The 22427-nt window shown below is 39.6% G+C and overlaps 1 protein-coding gene across 5 annotated transcripts in view; it reads right to left on the bottom strand.

The window, feature by feature from the left end:
* SEMA5A (semaphorin 5A) overlaps positions 1 to 22427 on the bottom strand; it is a 484691-nt gene that overhangs the window by 253130 nt on the left and 209134 nt on the right. For all 5 annotated transcript variants that reach the window (XM_060146861.1, XM_060146858.1, XM_060146860.1 and 2 more), the window contains exon 4: positions 8294 to 8393. In XM_060146861.1, coding sequence (XP_060002844.1) covers positions 8294 to 8393 — 100 coding nt within the window. The remainder of the gene's footprint in view (positions 1 to 8293; positions 8394 to 22427) is intronic.

Below are 22427 nucleotides of genomic sequence, written 5' to 3' on the forward strand. Positions count from 1 at the left end.
CTAATCAATACTGTCAGTAATCACACTGATAATTTAAATTTTATTATGTTCTAAATATTATGTGCAAATCTCTGAGTGCTTTGAGGATTACAGATGGTGACTTAACTGCTCTAAATTTAACTCACGACTTCTGCTTTTGCTGGTCCATTGGGTATTTGATTTGTTCCTTTCATTTTTCAGTTAATAGAGATCATTTTTCATTTGAAAAAATACCAACTGTGTTATTCTATGATTCCTTTCACCTATGCTTTCCTAGGAATATTCACTCTTCAAATTATCTCCATATACACTATTTTTCTGGGTTATCTTCAGAGTTAGTAAAATCTGAGATTTTTTTCTCATGTATCTTCAAATAATCGAAGAATTACAGCTCATTTCTCAAATGCTCAGTCCCAGCTGATGTCATTACAACAAGCCACACTTTCAAATCTCACTCCCAAATCTTATCTTTGACCCTTGCCCTCAGACACCAATCGTGATTGGCCATCAACCACTGTCAAACTCAGCTCTGAAATACTTCTCAAATCTGACTTATCTCCATTTGCACTTTCACTGCCTAAGTGGAAGTTCTCACTACTGTCTCCTGATCCATAGCCCCCGATTGCTATCCATACCTCCAAACTCTAGTGCACTCTGCATGCAGTTATGGTGGAAGCACCTCCCTAATGCAAATCTGAGTATGTAAATGTATGGCCTTAGAAATCTCCTGAGTTCCTACTGTCTTTAGCAGAGGTTCTCAAATTTTCCAGGCCAGGAGATTACCAGAGGCTTGATTAAACCAAACATTCCAACATTACTTCTAGAAAGTCTAATTCAAATGTTCCGAGGAGAGGCATGGCCATCAGCATTCTTGAAAGATTTCTCAGACAACTCTCCTGACTGCCGGAATTGGAACCACTGGGCTAGAGGATGAAATCCCAGCTGCTCCATAATATAATTCTCCAGCCTCATCTACAATTACTCCTCCTCTCCGTCATTAACAGGTCCAGTCAAGGTGTGTTCTTTTCAGTGTCATCAGGATCTCTGACTTCCCCGTTCTATGGTCCTTCTGGCAGGAAGACTCTCTCTCACCTGCCAGACCGCTAATTCCTCTCCGAGGCCCAACTGAAAAAGCACCTTCTCAGTGAACCCTTTTCACCCCCAAGGACCATCACCTTTCTTCCCTCTTGGTGTTTCCAAGGCCCTTTATTCAGGCCTCCCTGGAGAAATTAATTGCTTGTATTCCTCATATCCACCAGGCCAGGAGTGAGGAAATCTTTTCATGGGCTAAGTAGCAAATACTGCACCTTTGTGGTCCTGTTGGAATGACTCATCTCCGCAGTGAAAGCAGGAAGGCAGCCACAGGCAATATGCAAATGAACAGATGTGGCTGTGTGCCAATAAAACTTTATTTACAAAATCAGGAGGCCAACCTAGGGGCCTTAGCCTGCCAACCCTTGCACTAGGCTCTAAAGTCTTTATCAGGTAGAGACTGCTGCATCTTCATTTCACCAATGTCTAGGATACTCCCTGGCACACAGTAGGTTCAATAAATATTTGATGAATGAAGAGTAACTATGTGAACTAATTCTGATGGACCCCATGTGGGACTGGTTAGGAAACAAGCTCTCAACACTCAAAACTTGTAGCACACACATGCACTCAAAGAGGTTGGTTAATTTTTATCACACTCCTTTGTTGACTCATTCAGGGAATATGGGAAAAGGGAAGACTGTATGTATATTTATAACCTAATAAGTCACTATTCTGTTAGGTCTATCTTCTCCCCACCTCCAGCAGAGAAGAAAACGCAGACTATTTTGTTTTTAATAACAGCGAAAGGAAGACAATGGTTGGGCGTCTTTCCCACAGGAGTGTCTGCAGACCACCTGTTTGTTAAAAGCTCACACTCTGGGACCACCTTCCAGCCCCCTGGATCCGCAGAGCTGGAAGGAGGGGCAGAGGAAGCTGCGTTCTGAACGAATGCCCCGGGTGATACTTAGGTACACTGCTGTTGGTAAATTCTGGGCAGAAAGGTACCACAGAAGGTAGACAAAGAATGGATGCTCTTTCTTAACACAGATTAGGTTAATTAATCAAACAGGCCTGTTGGCCGACAGGGGAGAAGAGGGAGACGGAGGAAGATAAGCAAAGAGAATCTTAAGAGCAAAACACACCTATGAATCAAGAGCCAACAGGGAGAAGGAAATATTTAAACCTTAAAGTACAGTCGAAAAAAAAATCCTGTTGGGCTGGGCTAAGAATGAAAAGCAGAAATAACAGCTCCATCCTTCCTGTCATCATCAGCTGTTTTCCTAAGTCGTATTTAATGTAAATACAATGTCAACATCATCATTACCTCGGATTTCTTTGCATGATGGGGGTTTACTGCTTTTTGGATTCACTCCTAATTGCTGATTTCACTCCACTTAGCGAGAGTTCCCTTTAATTGTATAAACTTGACTAAAATGTGTCCTTTGGAAAATGGAAAGAAGCTGTGGCTACTGGAAGCAGAATTGCTGATCTCGTAAAAATCTCCAGTTTTTCTTTGAATTATAGACTGCTTCCAACAGATTAATGCCAAGGTAAAACTTTAAAAGAAAAACAGTAATTATAACCACCAGAAAAAGAGAGAATTCTATTGGTCAGTTTTCAAAGGTGACACTTATGTGACTCTAAAATTTAGCTCCACTTGTTTAGAACCAATGGCAAAATCATTTTGAAAGGAGCAATTTACACTAATTACATAGAAGCCTGCTCATTCATTTAATGTGATCTTATGAGAACTTATGCTTGGAATACTTAAAGCAAATTCAGTCCCAGCATAACAAAAGCAAGTTAATCTTTCCTTTTTATCTTTATTTCTGAAGATTCAAACCATGGGCAAAACAATCGTTTAAAGTAATACACTAAAATTTGTCAAGACCAATTTGCTGTGACTATAGGAAAGACCAAGATTTGTCTTGAAAGCACTTGGGGTTTCGTTTTTTATTTATTTATTTATTATTATTATTTTTTTTTTTGCCGTACACTGGCCGCTCACTGTTGCGGCCTCTCCCATTGCGGAGCACAGGATCCAGACGCACAGGCTCAGCAGCCATGGCTCACGGGTGGGATCTTCCCAGACCGGGGTACGAACCCGTGTCCCCTGCGTCGGCAGGCGGACTCTCAACCACTGCGCCACCAGGGAAGCCCTAGTTTTTTATTTTTAGTAGTAAACATGCTGATTAGAAATCCGTGCTATTTGTCACACAGATACGTGTACAGAAATATCTTTCAATATACGGAAATAGTCTATTGACTGCAAGGGCAAGTCAAAGAGTTCCGTACAAGGCACACACATGGCTCTCAGCTGGTACTCACATGGGTACCAGCATCCCTGCTACCCTTTCAATTGATATCTTCATAATGTTCCCGTTTTAGTAGAGTTGAAATTAAAAATTTTCCAAGACATACATAAATCTTATATTTGTCATCAGTTATGATTTTCACCTGACTCAGTGTTGGGTCTATGAGCGTCAATCCCATCACCTTAATCATCGGCAGATGGGTGAGCTCCCGGACTCACAGGCACTTGCGTGAGAGCTCACAGGTAAGTGTCCTTCCTAAAATATCATAGGTTGCAAGACTATGCCCTTCAATGATATGTTTCTATTACACTGAGGCTTGTTAGAGAAGAGTAAGATAACCAGAAGTCAACTTACAGGAACAAAATGAAGAAAGACCAAGAAACAAACAGAAAAGCTGGAAGAAACTCACTTTCTCTTTGATGAGAAGCTTTTTTTCATTACTATTGTATAGCTTTACACTACAAAAATATGGCTAATTTGTCAATGCCCTGATTATTGTCAAACACTGCTTTGTGTATGGATCAAGTTAGTTGCCATTTGGAATAACATTTGAATTCGGCACAGAATCACTTGTCATGCATACACTGAACCCAAAACACTAAAGACATATTCATTTGGAGAAGAAAATGTCATCACGCTCTCTCAGATCTGCTGTTACAGTCCTATACACCACGAAAGTGAAACTTTTATCAACTTTGTGAACTATTATTACTGTCATTACTTTTATAATTATACACAAACCTCTAAACGTCAACATAGTCTTTCATTTGGAATTTTCATGTATATATAAAGTAGAAACTTTTTTTAGTGGGCTCATTTAACAAAGAAGTATACAAATCATCCATGAACTATTATTCCAGTAGTATAAACAAACAGATCAAATACTGCGGGGATATTACTGAAAAGGTTAACTGTGATTATTTCTGAAATTGTGTTTTTTCTTCATGCTTTACAGTATTTTCTACATTCTCTAAAATGAAAGTGCCTGAGTCTCATCACTGAAAATACACACATTATTAGTTTTTAAAGAGGCATGGGTAAAAGAGAATATGAATATCAATGCTTTTAAAATAATATGAAAGATTATGTGCACCTTGGAAATGGTCAATTTAAGGATCCTTCCAGAAATTGCATGAATTCAGATGCAACTACCTTCGGGTACTATATAACCACAAATCACCTAAAGAGAAGTGGCTTTTTGGGTTGGTTTTGTTTGTTTTTGTTTGTCTTTGTTTTTGTTTTGCAGCAGGAGAACTTCTTTTTGCAAAGAATTTTTAACTGATTTCAATTTCAGGAACATAAAGTATCTCTGGTATAAAGTAAAACCATCCAATAAATGGCTTTACAAGGCCTAGTGCTAACTATGAAAAAACAAAAATACTATCACTGTATTTTTCCACTGCTCATATATTTAAACCATACGGATTTCTGCAATATACACCTGCTATCTAAACTTCTTTTGCTAGGTCAAGCCCTCCTAAACAGGAATCTGAGTGCTGGGTTATTTTTAAAGTTGTATAACTGGCTCACACTCCCTCTCAAACCTTCTGAGCCTAATCCCAGCAACTATATTATGTAAAATTGCTATTCTCCGCACTCAGTGGTATCTGCCTGAAATGCATACGCACACGCATGCAGAAACCCACAGATACCCACACAGCTGCCCCACCACGCCATGCTTACAGGATGCCTGTCATTGTGACAATCTCTCTTCCTGGATTATTTCATTTAATCCTCACAACAGCTGAAAGGGGTAGAAATAATTATATCAACTTTAAAGATAAGAAAATTAGACTCCGAAATGGGCTCAAGGTCATGCAGTTAAGCAAGTCCATCTACCCCTTTCTTTCGTTTCGTTACTGAGTATCCACAATGTACCACGTCCTGTTCTAAAATAGAAATACAGCCCATGCTCCTAGGGTTGCTTATCTGAAATTCAAGTTTAACTGCACATCCTGAACTTTTATGTGCTAAGTCTGGTGATCCTATATTGCTCCTGGTCACTATGCCATAGTGCAAGCTAGGTTGACTCAGTGGGTAGGCCAATCCCTCCCATGGCTGGTCTGGGACTGTGGTGAAATAAGATGGATAGAGACCTTAAGAAACTCTGGGATGGAGACTTCCAGGAATGCTGGGATAGAGACTTCCGGGGACACTGGGATGGAGACCTCCAGGGAGGCTGGGATGGAGACCTCAAGGAATAATAGAATGGAGCCCTCTGGGGATACTGGGCTGGAGACTCTAAGGAATAGGTGTCCCCTGGAGACAGTTCTCAGGTGCTGTCTGCAGTCAGGACAGAACTACGGTGATGTCTCTTCCAAATCTTCATTTTCTCAGTGGCTTCTCACATCCCCATTAGGAGAATCTGTGTCACTGACCAAAAGCCTACCACCTGCAGAGTGTAGGCATATATGTGACACTGCCCTGTTTGTGTAGTGCCAAGGACCTCCAGAAACAATGGAGTGTCTTTTGAGTCAAGCTCACAGGAAAACTGTTTCCAAAACTCTTTAGAGTTGAATGAGACATGCAGGATTCAGCTACACCAGTTGAGGTCATAGTGGCACCTGCTACCCCAGCAGGGGGCCCTTCCCCTTGGCTAAGGGTGAGAGTCCGTTTTCCCTAAGGATTAGCTTTGGGGTTTAGAGACTGCTACTCCCTGTGTCTTGCCCAACTGTAGGCATCTGGAATAAATCTGCTACGACTCCAGCCCCCCTTTCCCTAAGTGTCCTACCAAATGCAGAGGGTCACACATAGAAATCAAATCCTGGAAATAAATATGGTGAATCAATAGGTATCTTTGAGCTTCTGCCCGGAGGAGAAAGTGTGCTACATTTTAGAGAAAACAAGAAAAGACAGCCACATCCTCTACCATCTGGTACGTCACTATCTGAGAATGGGAAAGGGGAGAGTGAAACATGAACAGAAATAATGCAATAAGTGCAGTAATGAAGAGAGATGGCAGGTGTGCCAACAGAACCGTACAGAGCAGGGAACATAGCAGCTCAGTCCCAAAGGAGGACCCTTGAGCCAGATCTTTACAATGAGTATGAGTTCACCCAGTGGATAACTTGAGATGTGGGTGGGTTGTTAGCTAATATTCTAGGAAAGCAAAAGAGATTACCAAATCCCAGAGGCAAGAAGGAGAACATTCTATAGTTGTGGGCAACATAAATAATTCCTCGTGCCTGGACTATGTGAGAATGAAAAGTGTGTCTCTATAGGATGTAGGACGATGAGCCAGAGGGTCTGATGGGCCACACCAAAAGAGCCTAATAAATCCAAATTAATCCAGAAGATCCCTGGAGAAAATAGTATTTCTATAACATAAGGGAAGGCATACAAGTCATAAGAACTCCGGTAGGAGCTACTGAGGCTTGTATTTTTAAAAGATGACTTTGGCCATGGTATGAAGAAGGAGGAGAAAATCTGGAGGCCAGGAGACCAGTTAAAAAGCCCTGCAGGGCTTCCCTGGTGGCACAGTGGTTGAGAGTCCGCCTGCCGATGCAGGGGACACGGGTTCGTGCCCCGGTCCGGGAAGATCCCACATGCCGCAGAGCGGCTGGGCCCGGGAGCCATGGCCGCTGAGCCTGCGCGTCCGGAGCCTGTGCTCCGCAACGGGAGAGGCCACGGCAGTGAGAGGCCTGCGTACCGCAAAAAAAAAAAAAAAAAAAAAAAAAAAGCCCTGCAGGGCGTGGCCCAGGCTCCCAGTGATGGAATTTGATGGAAGTCAGCATTAGAAATCCCCCAGCTAGTCCCAATGGGCTGAAGTAAGTATAAGAGTACCAAGTAAGCCCATCCAATCCATACTCACTGTCCAATCAATAAACACTAAAAGAGATACAAGTGACATGTTAAGTGCCAGGAACTAAACCGACTTCTGTCTGTTCATTTAAGTTATGACCGTACGTCTTGAGTCTTCAAGTGTTGGGTGGATGAACGAGGTCTTCTTAAGATCTGAGAGCAAAGGCAGTGATTCTAGAAACTGTTCAGTGTTTGTCCAGAGCTTAAGCCAGATTTAGCTTCACTCACGTAGAAATCGCACAACCTCTCTTGCTATGAAAGGTATGTTTCATAATCTAGTACATTTGGCCGAAACAGATAACATGCACTCCTCTGCCTAAAGTGCTTTCCTTGAAGGCCAGAAGAGTCCAAAATCTACAAATCATCTCTTTGGGTTATTACGTCATTTTTCCTAAGAGATGAACATAAAATATTTTTTAAACATCATCCTCAAACACACTGGCAAGATAGGTGATTGGAAGGCAGGGATTACACATGTTTTCTAAGGAAGTCATGGTAAATACGAGGGATGCAACACAAGATCTGTTCTGATTGGGTTCCAGTGGCCTCACCTTCAAACTGGAAGGTCAGGCACTGACCTGGAGACAGGAGCACATGCTCCTTAAGAGAAATAAATAATAGCAACTCCCTTGAATTCTCACTTGACTGGTAAATATCATAATGGGGGTCACAAAGAAAGGTAGTGATGCGTGTTGGAATGGGTATCAAGGTCTCCTGATGTCTAGAATTATGATGAAGAGTATACTGACAAATAAGAACATGGTTTTTGGACTCAAACTTTGACTGAAACCTGGGTCCATCTTTGATTCAACATAATAAATGTGTCCCTGGGGTAACATTTATCCACCTTCTGTCTCAGTTTCCTCATCTCTAAAATAGGGATGGTGACAATACCTACCTCTCAGGTTCCACAGGTGGAAAAAATAAATGAATTCATGTTAGAACTGCTCCTGCCACTTGGGAAACACCCAATAAACTCCTGCTATGAAGAGCAGCAGTCATCTTATTAGTTGTAGCACACTTCATGACACTCGTACGGAATTTCATTTTTAGATTAAATATTACTTAGCACTCGTCAACTACGGCAGAGAAGCTTGTGTAACTGCAGAGATGTCAAAAGAAGTCCGAAAATATCTGCGGAGGCAAAATGTAAGCTCTCTCACCTTGCTCCTACAAGAAGTTCTTTCTGTCCTGGGTCAAATGTTAACTGCGAGAAATCCACAGCATTCTTCGCTCTGAACTCCTGCAACCAGGGGCCAATTTCTAAAGAGGAAAAATAAATAAATAAAAAGATAAAAATGAATTTTCTTCCCCCCTCTGGGGACCACAGACAATGCACATCAGGTAGCAAACGTTACATTTCAGAGGATTTGAAGGGCCCCCCAGGTGATCATTTAGGGGCCACTGGAGGTTTCTGTCAGGGTGTCACATAATCCACACTGAGAACGTGTAAAACATAGAGGGCAGCCGCCCAATAAAAAGGAAGCGAAGCATCAATGCTTGGTTGTGATTTACAAGCCAGATGTGCATTTTCCTTTTGCCTCTGGACTGGGCAGAAAATAACACAGCACTCACACGATTCATTAGAGGAATATTGAATGCAAACAAGATCATTTCCTGTGCAGCTTGATGGGAAGGAGCCAAAGATGTGGGAAAATCACAAAAGCCACAGAAGCACCATCTGCCTTCTTTCAAAGTGGACATTCCATCTCCCTGTCCTTTAGATTTCTATTTGGGCCCCAAGATTAGACTAGTTAAATACTCTCAGTCCTTTCTAGATGAGAAATTCACAGTCAATTCTAGGCCTCATTTGCATTTTTTAAGGGAAATCAGAAAATAGCCACTCTTTAGAGACAGGTTTTTTACAAGCACTGTTAACTCCTATTAAATGACCTCCAGCCTAGAGTCCGATTAGTACAACATGAGAGTATTTGAAGAGGGATAGAACTCAGCCTTATTAGCCATTTTTGCAACTTTCATTAGCTCATTTCTGACACAGAAAAAATCTTCAGTGAGTTGTCTGCCAGTTGTGCTGAACCTTATTATTATCCTTGACAACTAACCATGTGATCTGATTGTCTTTTTTTTTTTTTTTTTTTTTTCCTGCGGTACGCGGGCCTCTCACTGCTGTGGCCTCTCCCGTTGCGGAGCACAGGCTCCGGACGCGCAGGCTCAGCGTCCATGGCTCAGGGGCCCAGCAGCTCCGCGGCATGCGGGACCCTCCCGGACTGGGGCACGAACCCGTGTCCCCTGCATCGGCAGGCGGACTCTCAACCACTGCACCACCAGGGAAGCCCCTGATTGTCTTTTTCCTTGAGTTTAATATTTTGAGTGATGTCACACTGACTAAACAGGTGCATGACAACTGGCAAATCGACAGTTATTAGTTTGCGGAAAAAGTGTGTAGCACAGAAATAATCTCTTCCACAAAACCAGATGCTAAAAAAAGATCTAATATGGAAATATGCCCATGTCTTAACACATGTCTTGTAGAAAGGCCTTTGTTGATGTAAATGAGGTAGATTATTTCCAAGCAATAGTTTGTGTAACAAATATGGCTTTTCTCTACTATCAGTTATTGGGGGAAAAAACGGACGTGAACTGAAAGTTCTATTCTGCTTAAAGGAAACCAGTGTTGAGTTATATAGAGATCTGTATTTGGTTTTTGATATTTTCATGTTATCTTGACTGTTTTTAGTATTTTATATAAAATTCTTCATTTTATAGGCAAGTCAATTTTTTAAAAAAATCCTTATTTATTGCAAAATAAGTACAAGGTCCTGGAGCTATAAAAAGATGTTAATAAATGATCTGTTCCAGGAGTTTTTAATTCAGTTAGGGAAGGAGCACAAATATCTTCTTTAAACACAGTATCTATAGATACAAGATCTTTACAGGTATTTATAGGGTTACAGGAAGTATTCATACACAGAAAGGAGAGATGACTGAGGGGCTTAGGGACCAGGAAAAGAGAGATCTGACCAGAGATTCACAGAACAGATGTGTCCTGAGGAAGCAAGAGTGCCATGTGGAAGACATGGTGCCCCCTGTGGCTGTAACTGGTATTGCTCATATTCACTCCTATGGGGCCCCAGATCAGTTTCTCTGCTCTTGGGCAAGAACACTAAGGCTCTTATGTTTGCATTGCTCACTGCAGTGCCTGCAGCTCAAGGTACAGTAGCTTGAATGTATAGGCAACACTAAATGTGTGGAATGAAAAAGTAAGAATAAGCTAGGGTTCTGTCTGTCCGTTTTTTTTTTTTAATGAATTAAAAAAATTTTTTTCTTAATAATTTTTTTTCTAATTTTAAGAACTTTATTTTATTTTATTTTATTTTATCTTCTTCTTTCTTTTTTTTCTCCCTTTTATTCTGACCTCTGTGGAGGACAGGCTCTTGGTGGCCCAGCCAGGTGTCAGAGCTGTGCCTCTGAGCTGGGAGAGCCAAGTTCAGGACGCTGGTGCACAAGAGACCTCCCAGATCCATGTAATATCAAAAGGAGAAAATCTCCCAGAGATCTCCATCTCAACACCAAGACCCAGCTCCACTCAACAACCAGCAAGTTACAGTGCTGGATGCCCTATGCCAAACAACTAGCAAGACAGGAACACAACCCCACCCATTAGAGAGCGGCTGCCTAAAATCATAATAAGGCCACAGACACCCCAAAACACACCACCAGACGTGGACCTGCCCACCAGAAAGACAAGATCCAGCCTCATCCACCAGAACACAGGCACTAGTCCCCTATACCAGGAAGCTTGCACAACTACCTGAACAAACCTTAGCCACTGGAGACACAAACTAAAAACAATGGGAACTACAAAGCTGTAGCCTGCGAAAAGGAGACACCAAATACAGTAAGATAAGCAAAATGAGAAGACAGAGAAACACACAGCAGATGAAGGAGCAAGATAAAAACCCACCAGACCTAACAAGTGAAGAGGAAATAGGCAGTCTAACTGAAAAACAATTCAGAATAATGATAGTAAAGATGATCCAAAATCTTGGAAATGAAATGGAGAAAATACAAGAAAAGTTTAACAAGGACCTAGAAAAACTAAAGAGCAAACAAACAGTGATGAACTACACAATATATGAAATTAAAAATTCTATAGAAGGGATCAATAGCAGAAAAACTGAGGCAGAAGTTTTTTTAAGTGACCTGGAAGATAAAACAGTGGAAATAACTAAATAACTACTGCAGAGCAGAATAAAGAAAAAAGAATGAAAAGAATTGAGGACAGTCTCAGAGACCTCTGCAAAACATTAAACACACCAACATTCGAATTATAGGGGTCCCAGAAGAAGAAGTGAAAAAGAAAGGGACTAAGAAAATATTTGAAGAGATTACAGTTGAAAACTCCCCTAATATGGGAAAGGAAATAGTTGATCAAGTCCAGGAAGCACAGAGAATCCCATACAGGATAAATACAAGGGGAAACACACCCAGACACATATTAATCAAACTATCAAAAATTAAATACAAAGAACAAATATTAAAAGCAGCCAGGGAAAAACAACAAATAACACATAAAGGAATCCCCATAAGGTTAACAGCTGATCTTTCAGCAGAAACTGTGCAAGCCAGAAGCGAGTGGCAGGACATAGTTAAAATGATGAAGGAGAAAAACCTACAACCAAGATTACTCTACCCAGCAAGGATCTCATTCAGATTTGACAGAAAAATTAAAAGCTTTACAGACAAGCAAAAGCTAAGAGAATTCAGCACCACCAAACCAGCTTTACAACAAATGGTAAAGTAACTTCTCTAGGTAGGAAACACAAGAGAAGTAAAAGACCTACAATAATAAACCCAAAACAATTAAGAAAATGGTAATAGGAACATACATATCGATAATTACCTTAAATGTAAATGGATTAAATGCTCCAACCAAAAGACACAGACTGGATGAGTGGATAAAAAAACAATACCCATATATATGCTGTCTACAAGAGACCTATTTCAGACCTAGGGACACATACAGACTGAAAGTGAGGGGATGGAAAACGATATTCCATGCAAATGGAAATCAAAAGAAAGCTGGAGTAGGAATTCTCATATCAGAAAAAAGAGACTTTAAAACAAAGACTATTACAAGAGACAAAGAAGGACACTACATAATGATCAAGGATCAATCCAAGAAGAAGATATAACAATTGTAAATATTTATGCACCCAACATAGGAACACCTCAATACATAAGGCAAATACTAAGAGCCATAAAAGGGGAAATTGACAGCAACACAATCATAGTAGAGGACTTTAACACTGCACTTTCACCAATGGACAGATCATCCAAAGTGAAAATAAATAAGGAAACACAACCTTTAAATGATACATTAAACAAGATGGACTTAATTGATATTTATAGGACATTCCATCCAGAAACAACAGAATACACATTCTTCTCAAGTGCTCACAGAACATTCTCCAGGATAGATCATATCTTGGGTCACAAATCAAGCCTTGGTAAATTTAAGAAAATTGAAATCGTATCAAGTATCATTTCTGACCACAACGCTATGAGACAAGATATCAATTACAGGAAAAAATCTGTAAGAAATACAAACACATGGAGGCTAAACAACACACTACTTAATAACCAAGAGATCACTGAAGAAATCAAAGAGGAAATCAAAAAATACCTAGAAACAAATGACAATGAAAACACAACAACCCAAAACCTATGGAATGCAGCAAAAGCAGTTCAAAGAGGGAAGTTTATAGCAATACAATCCTACCTTAAGAAACAAGAAACATCTCAAATAAACAAGTTAACCTTACACCTAAAGCAATTAAAGAAAGAAGAATAAAAAAACCCCAACGTTAATAGAAGGAAAGAAATCATAAAAATCAGATCAGAAAGAAATGAAGGAAACAATAGCAAAGATCAATAAAACTAAAAGATGTTTCTTTGAGAAGATAAACAAAATTGATCAACCATTAGCCAGACTTATCAAGGAAAAAAGGGAGAAGACTCAAATCAATAGAATTAGAAATGAAAAAGGAGAAGTAACAACTGACACTGCAGAAATACAAAGGATCATGAGAGATTACTACAAGCAACTATATACCAATAAAATGGACAACCTGGAAGAAATGGGCAAATTCTTAGAAATGCACAACCTGCCAAGACTGAATCAGGAAGAAATAGAAAATATGAATAGACCAATCACAAGCACTGAAATTGAAACTGTGATTAAAAATCTTCCAACAAACAAAAGCCCAGGACCAGATGGCTTCACAGGAGAATTCTAGCAAACACTTAGAGAAGAGGTAACACCTATCCTTCTCAAACTCTTTCAAAATATAGCAGAGGGAGGAACTCATTCCCAAACCCATTCTACGAGGCCACCATCACTCTGATACCAAAACCAGACAAAGATGTCACAAAGAAAGAAAACTACAGGCCAATATCATTGACGAACATAGATGCAAAAATCCTCAACAGAATACTAGCAAACAGAATCCAACAGCACATTAAAAGGATCATACACTATGATCAAGTGCGGTTTATCCCCGGAATGCAAGGATCCTTCAATATACACAAATCAATCAACGTCATACACCATATTAACAAATTGAAGGAGAAAAACCATATGATCATCTCAATAGATGCAGAAAAAGCTTTTGACAAAATTCAACACCCATTTATGATAAAAACCCTCCAGAAAGTAGGCATAGAGGGAACATTCCTCAACATAAAAAAGGCCATATATGATAAACCCACAGCCAACATTGTCCTCAATGGTGAAAAACTGAAACCATTTCCACTAACATCAAGAATAAGACAAAGTTGCCCACTCTCACAACTATTATGCAACACAGTTTTGGAAGTTTTAACCACAGCAATCAAAGAAGAAAAAGAAATAAAAGGAATACAAATTGGAAAAGAAGAAGTAAAGTTGTCACTGTTTGCAGATGACATGATACTATACACAGAGAATCCTAAAGATGCTATCAGAAAACTACTAGAGCTAATCAATGAATTTGGTAAAGTAGCAGGATACAAAATTAATGCACAGAAATCTCTTGTATTCCTATACACTAATGATGAAAAATCTGAAAGTGAAATTAAGAAAACACTCCCATTTACCATTGCAACAAAAAGAATAAAATTCTAGGAATAAACCTACCTAAGGAGACAAAAGACCTGTATGCAGAAAATTATAAGACACTGATGACAGAAATTAAAGATGATACAAATAGATGGAGAGATATACCATGTTATTGGATTGGAAGAGTCAACATTGTGAACATGACTATACTACCCAAAGCAATCTACAGATTCAATGCAATCCCTATCAAACTACCAATGGCATTTTTCACAGAACTAGAACAAAAAATTTCACCATTTGTATGGAAATACAAAAGACCTGGAACAGCCAAAGCAATCTTAAGAAAGAAGAACGGAGCTGGAGGAATCAGGCTCCCTGACTTCAGACTCTACTACAAAGCTACAGTAATCAAGACAGTATGGTACTGGCACAGAAACAGAAATATAGATCAATGGAACACGATAGAAAGCCCAGAGATAAACCCACGCACATATGGTCACCTTATCTTTGATAAAAGCAGCAAGAATATACAATGAAGAAAAGACAGCCTCTTCAATAAGTGGTGCTGGGAAAACTGAGCAGCTACATGTAAAAAAATGAAATTAGAACGCTCCCTAACACCATACACAAAAATAAACTCAAAATGGATTAAAGACCTAAATGTAAGGTCAGACACCACCAAACTCTGAGAGGAAAACATAGGCAGCACACTATGACATAAATCACAACAAGATCCTTTTTGACCCACCTCCTAGAGAAATGGAAATAAAAACAAAAATAAACAAATGGCACCTAATGAAACTTAAAAGCTTTTGCACAGCAAAGGAAACCATAAACAAGACAAAAAGACAACCCTCAGAATGGGAGAAAATATTTGCAAATGAAGCAAATGACAAAGGATTAATCTCCAAAACATTAAGCAACTCATGAAGCTCAGTATCAAGAAAAAACAAACAACCCAATCCAATAATGGGCAGAAGACCTAAATAGACATTTCTCCAAAGAAGATATACAGATTGCCAACAAACACATGAAAGAATGCTCAACATCATTAATCATTAGAGAAATGCAAATCAAAACTACAATGGGATCTCACCTCACACCAGTCAGAATGGCCATCATCAAAAAATCTACAAACAATAAATGCTGGAGAGGGTGTGGAGAAAAAGGAACACTCTTGCTCTGTTGGTCGGAATGTAAATTGATACAGCCAATATGGAGAACAGTATGGAGGTTCCTTAAAGAACTACAAATAGAACTACCATACGACCCAGCAATCCCACTACTGGGCATATACCCTGAGAAAACCATAATTCAAAAAGAGCCATGTACCAAAATGTTCATTGCAGCTCTACTTACAATAGCCCGGAGATGGAAACAACCTAAGTGTCCATCATCGGATGAATGGATAAAGAAGATGTGGCACATATATACAATGGAATATTACTCAGCCATGAAAAGAAACGAAATTGAGCTATTTGTAATGAGTTGGATAGACCTAGAGTCTGTCATACAGAGTGAAGTAAGTCAGAAAGAGACAAATACCGTATGCTAACACATATATATGGAATTTAAGAAAAAAAAAGGTCATGAAGAACCTAGGGGTAAGACAGGAATAAAGACACAGACCTACAAGAGAATGGCCTTGAGGATATGGGGAGGGGGAAGGGTAAGCTGTGACAAAGCAAGAGAGAGGCATGGACATATACACAGTACCAAACGTGAGGTAGATAGCTAGTGGGAAGCAGCTGCATAGCATAGGGAGATCAGCTCGGTGCTTTGTGACCACCTGGAGGGGTGGGATAGGGAGGGTGGGAGGGAGGGAGACGCAAGAGGGAAGAGATATGGGAACATATGTATATATATAACTGATTCATTTTGTTGTAAAGCAGAAACTAACACACGATTGTAAAGCAATTATACTCCAATAAAGATGTTAAAAAATTAAAAAAATATATTCAATAATAAACAAATAAATTAAAATATTTTTATACCAGTAAAAGCGAAATAATACAATTACCAAAAAAGCATAAAGTATCTTTTATTTACACTTTTATTTGCAAACATGACACATAAAACACAGCATTTTAAAATGCTAACAGTGCTTTGCCAGATCCTTTTTGTTTTTAGCTGCGTATCTGCTCACCATGAGTCTAGTGTTTTATCAAGTCTCTTCATATGTTTCTTTGCAATGACATATAATAATCCATTTCTCACAGGTTCACTATAGGAAAAATCCACAAACTGCAAGTTGTACAAAATATTTGTTCTCTGGAATTGGGTTCTTCTAAACTTTACTGCTTCACCTTGGACAGCATGCCTGGTGGATTTCTAAGAAACCAAACAGTTATGATAGTTCATTTTTCTTGAAGTGCTCCTGATTTGGGTGTTCTTAACTCAAACGCAATTTAAAAACCACAAGTCTCAAATTAGGTTATGTTTTACAGCCTGGAATCCATGGTATAATAAGTATTCACAACATAAATAGACATTAAATAATAACCACAAATCAGTTAAATTATAGGAAAGAATGCATATATTATTCTAGGAAGGGCAAAAGCAGAGAGCCTGTATCGGGGGTATTTGTCAGATGAGGCTGGCCAGGGGAAGGCTGAGGGCATGCTTCACTCTGAGAAGGACTTGCTTGTGTGACTTTTGGATATAGCATTTCTCAAAGTTAGATAATTGCAGGATAACACAGAACTAAATAAATGCATTTCATACTTATCCTGGGTATGTATTTTAAGAAAAATCTTAGGAAACAAAATTTCAGTGGGATTAACTACCATTTCATAACGAAATGAAATGTACTCCCTTTCTGAATAAAGTGTAGGATTTGTGATTTCCATTGTTTCCCCAACTTTTCATTTGTTTGCATGATTTTCTAGCCATATCAGAAACACTTGTTCATTCTCAGGATCTAAATGTAAGTGTTAGGTGAGAACCAGGCTTCTCTGGTCCCCCAAATTCTGAGTTGTCCAGTGGTTACCAGAGACACACCTGGCAAGGCATAAAGAGAAGCTTCTGAAAGTTGTTAGTGAGCTGGGTTCAAAATCCACCTGGTAGGGGGCGTTGCCTTCTCCTTTGTTTATAACTTTTAAGATAGTGGAAACCTGTTTCATTAAACCATCTAGAGCCCTTCTTGCTGGGGACTGCAGGATAAGAACCAAATTAATCAGTGGCAGGTTTTTACTGCTGGATAGCTCACACAAGAAGCAATTTCTATTCATCCATCCATCAAGGAAGACTGTTTCTTTTTTTAGTTAAAAGATTATGCAAATTCATAGGCAAACTAGGCGAGACCCTCAAATTCCTGGCCTGTGGCTGGCTTTGTCCTCCAGGTTGCGAAGTTGGTGCCTGGGCTGTCCTGCCCTGAACTCTGCTTGGCTTATAAACACCCTGCGTCACCCACAGGAAACTTTCCTGGTGCAGAAGGTCTTAATTTTGCCTTGTGACCTGAAGCCTATGACTGCGGGCTATAAAATCTAATTGCAAAATCTTAATGTTGTGCCAGAGGACATTAAAAAGTAATTTCCTTCAGATTTACAACTTCAGAATTACAAATGATGTTAATATGATGAAAAGTATAAAAATGAGTGATTCCTATTCAACAGGCACTCAGATTATTCCAAGAGTCAGCCATGTGCTTGTGTGTAAGCAGTCATGACGAGAAGTCTGAGAGGCACAAGTAAAGCCATTTGCCACTGGGTAACTACAGGGATTGCAGGAGACAGTTTCAGGAATTTCTTAGAATCTTAGGGTGTTTGGTTTTAAAATATTCTTAGACTTTGTTCTGCCACATGCTCAGGAATCGCCAGACTTTGGCTTTAAGACAATAAATCATTTGTTGAAGCTAACATCTCTTTCTGACAATTCAGGCTCAGTTTCTTCTCCCTCTCCTTGCTAGTGGAAACAGCATATGTTCTCATCTAAGACTCTACCACCACAGACCTCAGGACTCAGGGGAAGAAGGAGGCCTCCACCACTCAAGAGACAAGCTAGGGTTGTCCCAGGAAGTCTCCTCATTTGAAGAAATGTGAAAAAGTCTCAAGGTGGTGTCTGCACAAGTACTGATTCTATCTGTACATCAGAACTAGAATGATTTCCAAAAGAGACACAGATTTTTCCAGGAGCTTTAGGGTTAAGCATTAAGACAATGTATACCAAGAATATTCTTAGACAGTTTACATAGTCAACTAATATTTCTTGAGTACCAGCTACATGAAGAACCCACCGTAGGTACTGGCTAGGATACAAAGTCATGTAAGACAGACCTCTGCCCGTGAGACATTTATAATTTAGTTTAAAAAGTGAGATATATACACAAGAGAGTTAAGCCAAAGAAGAGAAATGCTTGCTGGTACCAAGGAAAGTGTGATGATAAATGTTCCAAGGCAGAACTGTCCAATGAAAATATATTGCTACCTACACATGTGAATTTTTCCAGTAGTGACACTGAAAAAATGTTGATTTTCTGTTGATATTGCTACTTACACATGTGAATTTTTCCAGTAGTGACACTGAAAAATTGTTGATTTTCAACAATAGTTTATTTAACTCATATAGCCACGATATTATTTCAACATGTTATCAAAATAAAACTTTTGGAGACATTTTCATTGCATGTGTATGTTCTAAGTCTCTGAAGGCCAGTGTGTATTTTGCACTACCTACTGCACATCTCAGTTTGAACTAAGCACATTTCAACTGCTCAGTAGCCAAACATGGCTGGTGGCTACTCATTAGACAGCACATATCCAAGGTATTAGGAAAAGGACCTCCTTGATAATATAGAGGCATGGTTCTGTTACAGCCATTACTGAAAAGGAAATTAACTCTGGGTCCTCTCAGAACCAACTGCCAGCACCAGTTGCCTTATTTTTTTTAACAAACTATAAAACAGGAAAATAATAGAACAATAGTATGTGTTGGGAAAAATATATAAATTAATTCCCAGGAAGCAGCCCGAAGAGTACCTAAAGCATGGGAGGGTCTCAAGAAATACCAGTTCCCAACTTCACCACTGGGGGCAGTAAAGGGTGGTTTTCACCCATCTCACAATTTTACCACGAGGATGGCTCTATTAAATCTTTTGACAACATCCTGTGGACGAGGCCACATATCTGACATCCGTTTTGCCTCCTCTTAGAACTATATTCACTTTCATGTACTGGGGTTGGCCAAAAAGTTTGTTTGGGTTTTTCTATATGCTGTTATGGAAAAATCCAAACAAACTTTTTGGTCAACCTAATAAATCACATTCTATCAATACCTACTCAGGATGTAAGACCCATGCCAAATTTAGAAAGGCATGAAGAACCATTCAAAACCAAAGGAAAAAGTAACACCGTCTGTCAGAAATCTATTAATCCAGTGAGAGGTTGTTCAGAAACGGGTTGACTCAGCAGGTCTGGGGCATTCAAACCCTGCACTTTCCAAATAAAGTCTGATCCTTTACCAGCTCCTGGGAGATAATCTCTAAGACCTTGGCATATCCTGCCTGATAAGAGTGATTCTGTATACCTGGGAGCCCTGATTAATGGTGGAGACCTTTGACCATGGTGTTACCAGTATGACCTCCATAGGGACAGGAGTCTAAATAACTAAGGTCAGCCACATGGGTATTCCATGCCTACCGACTGAGTCAAAAAAAAAAAGTAAAGCTCAAGTGAGATTCCCTGGTTGGCAATATTCCATACATTTTCCCATACATTTTGTCATGCATCTTGCTAAGAGAATTGAGTGCTGTCCAGATGGTTCCACTGGGAGAGAACAAATAGAAAATTGCACCTGTTTTCTCCTGGACTTTGCTCTATGTGCCTTCTACCTTTGCTAATTTTAATCTGTATCCCTTTTTTGTAATAAACCATCATAATGAGTATAACAACTTTGCTGAGTTCTGTGAATCTTTCTAGTGAAATCATTGAAACTGAGAGTAGTTTGGGGGACCCCAAACTCAGAGGTTATCCCCCTTGTGATGATAATCACAGTAAATAAAATAATAAGACCCATATAAATATTCCTGGAAGGTATTCTAATACAGACATGTGGGTTTAGGTGAGTCAGAAATACACAGAAATCACTCTCTCCCTATATCACAGGATTATGTAACCTGCTTTTCTAAGAAGAGATACTAGTTCCCTTGAACAGCTAAGACTCTCTTAGGTAGTCTGTCTACAGCTTTTCCAAAGGGGCAATTCTTTCCTAGGATCAAGCTCACCAAATTCTTTTTGTGAGCTGTAATCGATCTATGGCTGGAAAACAGGTAAATGTTATTCATCATATTATTAGTACATTTCACTGTGATTTTCTTCACATATTTTACAGCCCCTGTCCTGTTTTTTGTTTTGTTTTCTTTTTGTTTTTCTTTTTGTTTTCCAATCCACTACAAGAAATTCTCTGCTTAGGAATTTTTACCTTGGATTCTTCCACAGAAACCAACAAGATAACAATAGATTAACGAAAATGAGCAGACATTCCATTAGAGTATTCATTGTTCTATTCAATAATTAACACTGGTCTTCCCTGGTGGCGCAGTGGTTGAGAGTCTGCCTGCCAATGCAGGGGACACGGGTTCGTGCCCCGGTCCAGGAAGATCCCACATGCCGTGGAGCGGCTGGGCCCGTGAGCCATGGCCGCTGAACCTGCGCGTCCGGAGCCTGTGCTCCGCAACGGGAGAGGCCACAACAGTGAGAGGCCCGCATACCGCAAAAAAACAAAACAAAACAAAACAAAACATAATTAACACTGATATTCAATGAAGAAAGAAAGCCAAAATGCAACTGCTTTGGAGAGGTCCTTTAGACGGGTTGGATAAAAGAAAGTCAGATTCCAAGTCATGAGTGTCCCAGTCCTCTCATGCAATTCACACACACATTTGAAGGCACATTCTTAGTCTATGATGTCCCTGTGAACTCCCACCAACAGCCTTTGGAAGGCCATCCAATCTCAAGTGGCAAGGCTGCACTCTGCATGCACTGGCTTCCTCTGCCAGCAAGGTTCCATGGGCCACGGCCAACTGCCTTTGCTGGCCATCAGCCCCTCTCAAAGCCCCCTGCCCTTCACTTCTCTTCTGTTTTTCCCCAACAAACCCCCCGCTAGTTGCACCACAATCAGCTCTTCACTGAACTCATTCCCACTTCCCCACTTTGCTAACTCGATTCCACCTTTTCCGAACGACCTTCCTTCCTGCTCTCTAACAAATATAACAGGCTGGGAGCCACTTAAGTGTAGGGTGCAAGTTTACTAATATCTGTGTTTAGGATGGACTACAATAGGCCTCAAATGAATATGCATTTGAAAATGAAAATGAACATTGAATAATATAATGCTGAACATTTCAAGGCCCAGTGCAGTCCCAGAATCTACCTGCATCCTTCTTTAATAACTCTCACTAGCCATTCTCTATCCCTTCTGGTCCACCAGACATCACCTGTGTAATGCAATACCTCTTGGTTGTTGATTATGTTTCAGTGGCACTTATGAACTATACCATTCTTTTAATTGTTTTATATGTGAACAAGTTCATATACAAATAATGTTGTATATTTATCTTTAAAAGCCATTTTTACTATTTGGTAAAGTTGTTAATATCTAGGCTCTAGAACAGGGACCGGTAAATGATGGTCCATGGGCCACCCTGGACCCATTGCCTGTTTTGTAAATAAGTTTTCATGGAACAGAGCATTCTTTTATGTATATTCTAGGGCTGCAATTGGGCTACACTGGCAAAGTTGAATACAGATTGTCTGACTTCCAAGGTCTAAGATATTTACTATCTGCCCTTTTATAGCAACAAAAATGTATTTCAGCCTCTGCCCTAGAAGATCTTAAACTAAGAAGAGCTCAATAAATGTGTACTATAGATAATTAAATATAGTAAGTATAATTCTTTAGTAACAGACACACAAAATAATACACAACCTTTAAGTAAGAAGGAACCTCTAGACACATCTACTCAAATGCCCCATTTTAAGGATGAGAAATCTGGAGTAATCATTCACCCTACATGATTTGCTCTGTAACACTTAGCATCCATAATTAATAGCATTTCCAGAATATTTTATTCCATTAGTTTCATTTGTCCTTTAATATCTTTCAACTAAAGCAAAAAAAAAGCACACAGAAAATCATTATTCTCCTCATGGACAAAAGTTGAGTGTTCCCTGCACAGAATCATTTTGAAACACCAGCTAATTACTATATTTCCACTTCCTCTCCCCAAAATAAATGCGCCT

This window comes from Lagenorhynchus albirostris, chromosome 3 (genome assembly GCF_949774975.1).
Source record: "Lagenorhynchus albirostris chromosome 3, mLagAlb1.1, whole genome shotgun sequence".
NCBI classification, from domain to species: domain Eukaryota; kingdom Metazoa; phylum Chordata; class Mammalia; order Artiodactyla; family Delphinidae; genus Lagenorhynchus; species Lagenorhynchus albirostris.